Genomic DNA, 11,761 nt, shown 5'->3' with positions numbered 1-11,761 from the left:
TGTGTGTGTGTGTGTGTGTGTGTGTGTGTGTGTAGGTGTGTGTGTCTTACATGTTTCTCCAGGATGTTGAGGTTTTGTTCATCTTTTTCTGTCAGTGGTTTACAGCAGAGCTGTTGAGAGAGCGACAGACACCACAAGTCAAATAAATCACATAATTCATTACATCCTTCAGCAAACGTTTTTTTTCCCTGCTCTATTTCTGCCAGCTCTCTCTCTCTCTCTGGGGAAATGCTCCATTTGCTTTAGGGGTCACATTGTGACCTTTGACCCCACGTCTGTCTGCAAGAGTCCCAGAGAGACACTCAACACACACTCACACACATTTCCCACGAACGCGGCTACTGATCTCACAGAGCGGATACTAAAACACTGAAATGAAGTCAAACTACAAACTAGAGAGCGTTTGCTGTCTGTATACAAGCAAGAAATTAATATTTTTATTCCTCGAGGATGCATTAAATTGATCAAAAGTGACAGTAAAGACATTTATAATGTTACAGAAGATTTCTATTTCAAATAAATGCTGTTCTTCTGAACTTTCTGTTCATCTGTGAATCCTGAAAAATAAAATGCATCACAGTTTCCACAAAAATATTGTGCAGCACGACTGTGTTCAACACTGATAATAATCAGAAATGTTTCTCGAGCAGCAGATCAGCATATTATACTGATTTCTGAAGATCATGTGACACTGAAGACTGGAGGAATGATGCTGAAAATACAGCTGCGCATCACAGAAATACATTACAGTTTAACAGAGATTCACAGAGAACACAGCTGTTTTACATTCTAATAATATTTCACCATTTTTACTGTATTTTTGATCAAATAAATGCAGCATTGGTGAGCAAACAGATAAAATCATACCAACCTCAAACTTTTCAGAGAATTAAATCTTTTAAATCACAAATTTTAAACTAGACGTGGAAAATTATGCATTTTAACAAATGACTATGAATATTTCACCACATAAATATGATATATTTATTATTAATTAAACATATAAATATTTTGGATTTTGACAATAATTGTCTTGGAATTTATGATTGAATGCAGGGTTATTAACATAAACTAAAACCATTAGAAACATACAATAAACATCAACTAAAATTACCTGGGGAAAAAAAAAACTTACACTTATTTAATTTCAGCTTGCTGGCAAGACAACATTTCTTATTTTCGTTTAGTGTAAGCTGAAGTACTAAAATAAACAAAAAGAAATTTGAATATATAGACATATAAAAAAAACTATTAAAAATACTGAAACTTTAAAATTCAAGTCAAAAAAAACATTAAAATACAAAATACATTTGACCCCAATTTTTGCTGCTGCAATTTTCAAGCAGAGCAATGATTGCAAGACAATTTGCACGATGTGTCATTATGTGCAAAACAACAAAACGGACGAGACATTTCTCTATTTTCCTGCCATCTTCTATTTTCCAACTTGCTAAGACTCTCTCAACACGTCCTCGGTCCGATCCGTCACAATCGATTCTTTTATGACTCGCAATAAAGCGTCTCCCCTGCACTCAAAGATCTCATAAAATCATAAAGTTTTATCACTCAATTAGAAATAAACACTTTAATTGGACTAATGCCGCCTGTAAAACTGCAGCATTAGGCAGCGCATTAAAAATAACGAGCTATAATGAATTTCAGATGATTCAAAGAGAGGAATCGCACGACATTCACTGAATCATTGGTTCAGAGGTGAGAGAGAGAGAGAGATCATTACAGCACTATTGTGTGTGAAATTACAGCGGAATTCACCAAAATCAGAGCGATCACCTTCCCTTCATCACGGTCCCCCAGAGGAATGATGAGCGCTGAAGACACAGAGACAAATCACTGCAACTTAAAGCCATAGTTCACCCAAAAATGACAATGTGCTGTTAATTTACTCACCCATCCGAGACATAGGGCTTTTTTATTTAGTTGAACAGTAAAGAAGATTTTAGCTGAAATCGTGCTCCTCGGTGATTCATGAAATGCAAGTCAATGGGTGCCGGCACTTTGAGAGTCAAAAAAGCACATACAGGCAACACAGAATGAATCCCCGTGGCTCCTGGTGATAAATTTAGAGCTGGCAAGACAACATTTCTTATTTTCGTTTAGTGTAAGCTGAAGTACTAAAATAAACAAAAAGAAATTTGAATATATAGACACATAAAAAAAACTATTAAAAATACTGAAACTTTAAAATTCAAGTGAAAAAAAACATTAAAATACAAAATACATTTGACCCCAATTTTTGCTGCTGCAATTTTCAAGCAGATTGCAAGACAATTTGCACGATGTGTCATTATGTGCAAAACAACAAATCGTGCTTCTTGGTGATTCATACAGTGCAAGTCAATGGGTGCCGGCACTTTGAGAGTCAAAAAAGCACATACAGGCAACACAGAATGAATCCCCGTGGCTCCTGGTGATAAATTTAGATCTTATGAAGCGAAATGATCAGTCTGTGCAAGAAACTGAACATTACTTAACACATTATTACCTGTAATCCAGAGCCTCAGGTCAGCAGGGAAATCTGATTCTTTTGGACAGTTTGTTTCAATGAACTGGTTCAGTTCACTAGTTCGTTTATGTAATAATCATGCAATGACGTCACGTATACACAATTATATGATTAAAGCTCCCAATAATGATGTCAAGCGTGGATGTTTTATGTGTCTAAAGCATATAAAGTGAATAAAGTCGTCTTCATCAGCTCATCTTTATACATAAACAACGAGAAATCAAAAAAAACATTAAAATACAAAATACATTTGACCCCAATTTTTGCTGCTGCAATTTTCAAGCAGAGCAATGATTGCAAGACAATTTGCACGATGTGTCATTATGTGCAAAACAACAAAACGGACGAGACATTTCTCTATTTTCCTGCCATCTTCTATTTTCCAACTTGCTAAGACTCTCTCAACACGTCCTCGGTCCGATCCGTCACAATCGATTCTTTTATGACTCGCAATAAAGCGTCTCCCCTGCACTCAAAGATCTCATAAAATCATAAAGTTTTATCACTCAATTAGAAATAAACACTTTAATTGGACTAATGCCGCCTGTAAAACTGCAGCATTAGGCAGCGCATTAAAAATAACGAGCTATAACGAATTTCAGATGATTCAAAGAGAGGAATCGCACGACATTCACTGAATCACTGGTTCAGAGGTGAGAGAGAGAGAGAGATCATTACAGCACTATTGTGTGTGAAATTACAGCGGAATTCACCAAAATCAGAGCGATCACCTTCCCTTCATCACGGTCCACCAGAGGAATGATGAGCGCTGAAGACACAGAGACAAATCACTGCAACTTAAAGCCATAGTTCACCCAAAAATGACAATGTGCTGTTAATTTACTCACCCATCCGAGACATAGGGCTTTTTTTTTTAGTTGAACAGTAAAGGAGATTTTAGCTGAAATCGTGCTCCTTGGTGATTCATGAAATGCAGGTCAATGGGTGCCGGCACTTTTAGAGTCAAAAAAGCACATACAGGCAACACAGAATGAATCCCCGTGGCTCCTGATGATATTTTGAGATCTTATGAAGCGAAATGATCAGTCTGTGCAAGAAACTGAAGATTACTTAACACATTATTACCTGTAATCAAGAGCCGCAGGTCAACAGGGAAATCTGATTCTTTTGGACAGTTTGATTCAATGAACTGGTTCAGTTCACTAGTTCGTTTATGTAATAATCATGCAATGACGTCACGTATACACAATTATATGATTAAAGCTCCCAATAATGATGTCAAGCGTGGATGTTTTATGTGTCTAAAGCAAATAAAGTGAATAAAGTCGTCTTCATCAGCTCATCTTTATACATAAACAATGAGAAACCATAAAAACGTTCAGTTCTCCGCTTCATTCAAGTGTTGGGTTCACGCATACGCACATCAGCGGATCACCGGTGTTCGGTCCGAGTCGAACCGTTTCCTCAGTTCAGTGTCTGTTGGAGGAACTGAATCGGTTCATTCATCAGAGAATCAGATACGCCGATGTTTCGGCTCATTTCCAGTCGCAGTGACCGTCAGGCGTCTGGAAGTGAGTTCTGATTGAGTAACTTATAGATCTGTGCTGCTCGAGCCGCGAACTGATTCAGACGATTCAGTCCGATTCAATGAACTGATTCAACTAGTTCACTAAAAAGAACCGGTTCAAAAGAATGATTCGTTCATGAACTGAACCGTTTGCCTGAGGCTCTGGATTACAGGTAATAATGTGTTAAGTAATGTTCAGTTACCTTAAGATCTCAAAATATCATCAGGAGCCACGGGGATTCACTCTAGGAAGGGTTCTGGTCGTCCCAGATGTCTTCCATTTAAGGATTATGGAGGCCACTGTGCTCTTAGGAACCTTAAGTGCAGCAGAAATTTTTTTTGTACCCTTGCCCAGACCTGTGCCTTGCCACAATTCTGTCTCTGAGCTCTTCAGGCAGTTCCTTTGACCTTATGATTCTCATTTGCTCTGACATGCACTGTGAGTTGTAAGGTCTTATATAGACAGGTGTGTGGCTTTGCTAATCAAGTCCAATCAGTATAATCAAACACAGCTTGACTCAAATGAAGGTGTAGAACCATCTCCAGGATGATCAGAAGAAATGGACAGCACCTGCGTTAAATATATGAGTGTCACAGCAAAGGGTCTGAATACTTAGGACCATGTGATATTTCAGTTTTTCTTTTTTAATAAATCTGCAAAAATGTCAACAATTCTGTGTTTTTCTGTCAATATGGGGTGCTGTGTGTACATTAATGAGGAAAAAAAATGAACTTACATGATTTTAGCAAATGGCTGCAATATAACAAAGAGTGAAAAATTTAAGGGGGTCTGAATACTTTCCGTACTCACTGTATATATATATATATATATACATATACATATACATATACAGTATATATCGACCTGTTTGAGAGTAACAGCACACAGTAACAGTCAGCTGTTGCCGTGGTAATGTGTCTGGTCACCGTGGTGATGGCGTACCGTAAGAGTTACACATGATGTGTGTCTCCGGATAGGATTTCCAGAGGATTCTGTCACACCATGAAGGAACGTTGGTCCGCATCTGAGAGACGAAAGGGATTTAAAGAATGCCATCAGGACGCTTCACTTCCTTTGGCAACGGTCAGAGGACAGGAAGTAGCCGCCTCAGGACCGTAAACATGTTTGCACAGGATTCTTTCTTCATGCACATGAAGAAGAGCTTCTTTAAAGGGATAGTTCACCCAAAAATGACAATGTGCTATTAATTTACTCACCCATCCGAGAGGCTTTTTTTCTGAACAGTAAAGAAGATTTTTAGCTGAAATCGTGCTTCTTGGTGATTCATACAGTGCAAGTCAATGGGTGCCGGCACTTTGAGAGTCAAAAAAGCGCATACAGGCAACACAGAATGAATCCCCGTGGCTCCTGATGATATTTTGAGATCTTATGAAGCGAAACAATCAGTCTGTGCAAGAAACTGAAGATTACTTATTACCTGATTACCTGTAATCAAGAGCCGCAGGTCAACAGGGAAATCTGATTCTTTTGGACAGTTTGATTCAATGAACTTCACTAGTTCACTAGTTCGTTTATGTAATAATCATGCAATGACGTCACGTATACACAATTATATGATTAAAGCTCCCAATAATGATGTCAAGCGTGGATGTTTTATGTGTCTAAAGCAAATAAAGTGAATAAAGTCGTCTTCATCAGCTCATCTTTATACATAAACAATGAGAAACCATAAAAACGTTCAGTTCTCCGCTTCATTCAAGTGTTGGGTTCACGCATACGCACATCAGCGGATCACCGGTGTTCGGTCCGAGTCGAACCGTTTCCTCAGTTCAGTGTCTGTTGGAGGAACTGAATCGGTTCATTCATCAGAGAATCAGATACGCCGGTGTTTCGGCTCATTTCCAGTCGCAGTGACCGTCAGGCGTCTGGAAGTGAGTTCTGATTGAGTAACTTATAGATCTGTGCTGCTCGAGCCGCGAACTGATTCAGACGATTCAGTCCGATTCAATGAACTGATTCAACTAGTTCACTAAAAAGAACCGGTTCAAAAGAATGATTCGTTCATGAACTGAACCGTTTGCCTGAGGCTCTGGATTACAGGTAATAATGTGTTAAGTAATGTTCAGTTTCTTGCACAGACTGATTGTTTCGCTTCATAAGATCTCAAAATATCATCAGGAGCCATGCGGATTCATTCTGTGTTGCCTGTATGCGCTTTTTTGACTCTCAAAGTGCCGGTACCCATTGACTTGCACTGTATGAATCACCAAGGAGCATGATTTCAGCTAAAAATCTTCTTTACTGTTCTACTGAGAAAAACAATCTCCTACATCACGTATGGCCTGAGAGTTACAGACACACACACACACACACTCACACACACACTAACACTCACTCACACACACACTAACACTCACTCACACACACACACACACACACACACACAGACACACACACACACACACTCACACACACACTAACACTCACTCACACACACACACACACAGACACACACACTAACACTCAGACACACACACACACACACACACTCTCTCTCTCTCTCACACACACACACACACACACACACACACACACTCACCTCGTTTGTGGGCCGGCAGCGGTGCGGTCAGCGAGCCGGTTTGGTTCTGGTGGAGTTCTGCAGACGGCAGGCCGGAGCACTGCAGTCTCTTCTGCTGCTTCACCGCGTCTCTGAAACACAGACATGAGCAAGCTCTGAGAAATCACTTCACAATCTGACTTTATTCATCTTAATGAATGAACATTTAATCCCACCACAGCCAAGCATAAGTTACCATGTTAAATTAACACTAAAATAACACACAGCCAGCCTGGATCAGTTACCCCTGTTATTTCTGCAGTATGTACAGCATTTCTGTGTTCTACACACAGTACACCATATCCCACAATGCAATGTTCTCAACTTGACCTTCCATTTCCAGTGCAACGAATGAACCAAGCACAATCTCTTTCTTGCCTCATTATTTGATCAAACATTAAGACATTTACACACAAAACTGGATTGAAATGCAATACAGCATTTTAACAAAGAAACTATTCATTGCTCATCTACGTTAGATATTATTCACAGATACAACTTTAGATTTTAATAATGTATAAGTAAATGTTTTTAACAACTAGTAAAATTATCATCAACTAAAATGAATATGTTTCATTGTTAGTTAACTAATGTAGTTACCTATGCAGCCTTATTTTAAAGTGGATAAAACTTATAAATTTATGTTTATTTATTTGGCATGCACTTTCATCCAAAACAACTTACAAGTAACACTACAAGCAATTTATCATACGAAATCTAATTAAACTATACATATATTACATATATTTATTCAGTTTATATTTTATTTTAATGTTTTTATTTATTTCATGTGTTAAATCAGTTCAAAATGAGTTCAAAATGAGTACAATAAATGTAAAATAACTACAGTGCAAATTGAGCAAATTAGTACAAAAATGAAAATAATGATTACAAAAATTATCAATAACATAAAAATTATACATTTACATTTATTTATTTGACATTCGCATTTTACAATAAAATATACAAAAACCTAGTAAAACTACTAAACTGAAAACATTTTTAATTAAAATGTATTTTGCTGCAAAAATGTAATTAATTAAATGGCACGTAGAGACCTGTGTGAACCATATAGATTCATTAATCATATGAATCAGTGAATCTATTTGAATCAGGTCACTGAAATGAACTAATGTGAGCTAAAACGCAGTGATGGAGTGTTTTGTTGCTATTTTTATGTAGAAACGAGCTCATCGTTCTAAAAGTTGCTTTATTTCCCCGGTGTTTGACTCTGTTGTTACGATCTCTGCAGGGAATTAAAGAACATCAGACAGAAAGAATCAGTAAAAGAGGTATCTGTTCCACTTTAAATGGCTTTACAAAGAAACACTGACGGTATCCCATCATGCACTGCTGCTTTACAGCCAGAGACATTCAGCTGGTGAAAACCAATTTACATCCTGTGTGCGTGTGTGTGTGAGAGAGAGCGTGTGTGTGAGTGTGTGTGTGTGTGTGTGTGTGAGAGAGAGAGAGAGAGAGACCGTGTGTGTGTGTGTGTGAGAGAGAGAAGATGCGTGTGTGTGTGTGTGTGTGTGTGTGTGTGTGAGAGGAAGAAGTTAATTCTCCTGGGGTCTCTGGGTGCTATCAAAACATTACTGTTTGTTTGAACATCCTGACCAGCCTGACAATGTAAAATTCCACAAATACAACAGACTGAGAGTGTCCTTACATGTTCACCCCTGGCATTCCAGCGCCCATGGAGTTTGGAGGCCTCATTCCTCCTCCATAGCTCTGTAATGATAACCAAGGATCAGACTACGATGCCCAGCACCCCGAGAAGACACCATGAGAAAGGAGAAAACAAGGACACAGTTAGTTTAGAGGAAAACAGGTTGAACATAATTTATGGAATTCGGCCGATAAGCTGTAGTAATGACTGTGAATGTGTGGATGCCATACAAAAAACTGAACAAACACAAGAGGTGCATTCAGAAAATTGGTGTAAGAGTAAGACAATTGATTTAATATTTCACTTGCCTTGTTCCTCAAACAAACAACTATTAAAATGTTTCAGTAAAAATATATTTGTAAATATCAGTTTTTTTTTTGTAACTTTAGTATTAGTGCATATAAAATAAAATTATAAACGGCTACCATTTTTATCTTAAAAATCTTTATCATAAAATCATATCTTTATCATAAAACTTGCCTTGATTATGTTTAACTATGTTTTACTGTATTTTACCTCTTGCAATAAACATTCAGACTACATTTGACTACATTTGTTTTCAAAAACATTTCTTTATATATTTATGTATGCATGTAATTATTTTTTAATTTTTTTAACAGTAGTATAGTTTCTTATACTCACCTAGGCTGCATTTAAATATGTTTTAAAACAATTTATTTCTGTGACGAAAAGCTGAATTATTAGTATTCAGTGTCACATTATTCTTCACAAATAATTCTGATATGCCGAGTTGGTGCTCAAGAAACATTTATTATCATTATCAGTGTTAAAAACAGTTGTGTTGCTAATATATTTGTGGAAACTGGTAATTTTTTCAGGATGCTCTGGATGAATAGAACTTTTAAAACAACAGCATTTATTTGAAGTAGGAATCTTTTGTAACATTATAAAAGGTCTTTAATGTAATACTAGCTTCTTTGCTTAATAAAACTATTAATTTATTTTAATAATACGTGCATACAGTATGCGTATACGATGTACATTAAATACTGAGGTAAAATACATTGATATACAATTGTTTTAGCTACATTGTCCAGTCCTAGAAGTAAGTAAACCTAATTGATGGGGTCTAAGGAAAAGATACTCAGATTTTAATGAATGACAGTTGTGAAGTTGAGCTTTAGGACAGTATAAGAGCCAGACCTGTGGTCCCGGTCCCATCGGGCCCATTCCTCGAGGAGCATTCATTCTCTGCATAGGTGCCAGATTTGGATGGCCTGACCAAATAATAACACAATTTTAAAATTTAACAGACCTGCACATCAAAATGAAATGACAATGGCGAATTGAATTTGAAGTCTACTTGTAAAATAAATAAGGGACTTTCACCTTCAAACAAACACTGATCCCATTAGTCTCTTACCTGTTGGTCGTGTAGGGTCCATCATATTTGGAGGTAAAGGCTGCCCACCTGGAGGCTAAAGAAACAGAGACAGTCAAGTGCTAAAATAAGTCAAAGTCAATAAACAGTTATTTAAAACATTTTAATGTGACTTACCGGGTTACCCATTCTGATGGGTGGCCGAGGTCCTCCAGCATAGCGAGGAGACATAAAAGGCTGAATATGGGAACATACAGTAACTTTTATTTTTTACAGTAAATTTTTTTTAACAGCATGTAACCAATACAAAAGCTAAAGGAGAGGAGGAAGGAAAACAGAATATTTTAGGAAAAACATATCGGGATGTGTGCAGGTAACATGCATAACCATATAAACAGAGAGAACGTGTACATAGATATGTGTGCTGTTACCTGTCCATGCGCCCCCATCATGTTAGGGTTGGGAGCTAGCTGAGTGTGAGGGGAGGGTTGGGAACCAGGTGGTCCCTGCAAAGAGGGTAGGGGGAGGAAGAGAAGGTTGCCATAGTATCAGCAGCAAAATGCCAAGAGAAAGACAGCGCAAATTCAAAGACATGACAGGTGAAAGTGACAGGTGCAGATGAAGAGAACAGAGCCAAAGGCAAAAGATAGTTTGAGCTGATGTCACTCTTCATTCTAAAGTGGTTTTGCTTCAATCTATGCAAAATTACATTGCTAGATGCATCCCCCCCCCCATTTTGCTTTATGTTTCAAGCTATAAATCATTTACATGTGTTCAAGATGTACAATACCAAACCAATGTTTGGGGTCAGTAAGATTTTTTTTAAAGACAATAATACTTCTATTCAGCAAGAATGCATTAAATAATCCAAAGTGACTGTAAATACGTTTATAACGGTACAAAATATTTCTATTTCAAATAAATGGTGTCCTTTTGAACTTTCTATTGATCAAAGAATCCTGAGAAAAATGCATCAAGGTTTGCACAAAAATTGTTTTCAACATTGACAATTATAAGAAATGTTTCTTGAGCACCAAATCAGAATATTAAAATGATTTCTGAAGGATCATGCAACACTGAAGAACTTTATGGCCGCTGAAAATTCAGCTTTACACCGAAATAAATAACATTTCAAAATATAGATTTAAATATATTCAAATTAAAAAAAATATTTTAAATTGTAATATGTTACAATGTTATTGTAATTTTTATCGAATACATGCAGCCTCAGTGAGCATAAGAAACTTCTTTCAATTACACCACAGTGTGGTTGAATTAATTTTTAATCGATTTTGATTCTGATTGGTTGATAGACATTGCAAAACATTATGTGAATCATAGTCCTGTGAATCACAGTATTAATGGTCTAGAACAAATTTTATGCAGTAATTTTCTATAGAATATATCTTCAGAATATATCTTCATAGAATATATCTTGAAGTTTTTCTCCTCACTAAATTTGAGACACATAATAGCATTTTTTTCTATTAATTTACATAAAAAATATTTTTATTCTCAAGAAAATTCATCAGGTTTTAAGGATGTTTAGATATTTCTACAGAAATACAAAAGAATAATAACTAAGTACATGTTTTTACAAATCATCATTCATGTCACCACTAGAGGGCAATGGGGTTTAACCGTGGTCTAAAAGACCAAAGACACTCAACTGTTCAACATTTTTCTGCATATCCACTGATACACGTTTCAGAACTTGCATAAACCAGTTCCATGTTCTGCAGCTCTCAGTATCTGAAAATCTGTGCCATGCTGCATTCCCACAAAAGCTCTTGGAGGGTAATGATTCCATCTGGTCTGACAAAGATTTCTCCATATGCTTCCTTCAAAAATATAATCATAAACATCTTTTCATCCATAAATATTTTCCTAGAACTCATTACGATATTGTGATGAGTCACCCTCTCAGAAAGCTTCTGAGTGATAAAGCGTTAACTCCACTGCTGAAGGTACATCCCACCAACACATTTAGGGCTACTCAGCAGGGCAACGGCGAGCAAAACTGGATTGAAATGCAATACAGCATTTTAACAAAGAAACTATTCATTGCTCATCTACGTTAGATATTATTCACAGATACAACTTTAGATTTTAATAATGT

At 36.8% G+C, this 11,761-nt stretch overlaps 2 protein-coding genes across 3 annotated transcripts in view; both read right to left on the bottom strand.

The window, feature by feature from the left end:
* LOC107570564 (cGMP-dependent 3',5'-cyclic phosphodiesterase-like) overlaps positions 1-11,761 on the bottom strand; it is a 115,091-nt gene that overhangs the window by 37,395 nt on the left and 65,935 nt on the right. Inside the window, exons 4-6 of the mRNA XM_016256796.1 lie at positions 6,614-6,723; positions 3,238-3,293; positions 51-110 (exon numbers count right to left, since the gene is read on the bottom strand). Coding sequence (XP_016112282.1) covers positions 51-110; positions 3,238-3,293; positions 6,614-6,723 — 226 coding nt within the window. The remainder of the gene's footprint in view (positions 1-50; positions 111-3,237; positions 3,294-6,613; positions 6,724-11,761) is intronic.
* On the bottom strand, positions 8,217-11,491 carry LOC107570567 (single-stranded DNA-binding protein 3-like). 2 transcript variants are annotated; one of them, XM_016256800.1, is made up of 6 exons: positions 11,313-11,491; positions 10,074-10,148; positions 9,820-9,879; positions 9,685-9,739; positions 9,465-9,538; positions 8,217-8,386 (listed from the first exon to the last, which is right to left on the bottom strand). In XM_016256800.1, exons 2-6 carry the CDS (start codon positions 10,092-10,094, stop codon positions 8,297-8,299), a joined length of 300 nt encoding a protein of 99 aa, XP_016112286.1. In that variant the 5' UTR covers positions 10,095-10,148; positions 11,313-11,491; the 3' UTR covers positions 8,217-8,296. The 2 variants fall into 2 exon arrangements, with proteins under 2 accessions (XP_016112286.1, XP_016112285.1); XM_016256799.1 differs by lacking the exon at positions 11,313-11,491 and having other exon boundaries at positions 10,074-10,379.

The sequence above is a fragment of the Sinocyclocheilus grahami genome, unplaced genomic scaffold (genome assembly GCF_001515645.1).
Source record: "Sinocyclocheilus grahami isolate Dianchi unplaced genomic scaffold, SAMN03320097.WGS_v1.1 scaffold1478.1, whole genome shotgun sequence".
Classification (NCBI taxonomy): domain Eukaryota; kingdom Metazoa; phylum Chordata; class Actinopteri; order Cypriniformes; family Cyprinidae; genus Sinocyclocheilus; species Sinocyclocheilus grahami.
Note: the sequence above shows the minus strand (reverse complement) of the source record. Positions and strands in the feature narration are given on the sequence as shown.

Coding starts and splice junctions, on each gene's coding strand:
- LOC107570567 (XM_016256800.1), bottom strand. CDS start 10,094: ATGATGGGGGCGCATGGACAG. Junction 9,539..9,684: donor GGACCCTACACGACCAACAG/GTAAGAGACTAA, acceptor TTATTTGGTCAG/GCCATCCAAATCTGGCACCT. Junction 8,387..9,464: donor CGATGGGACCGGGACCACAG/GTCTGGCTCTTA, acceptor TGGGCATCGTAG/TCTGATCCTTGGTTATCATT.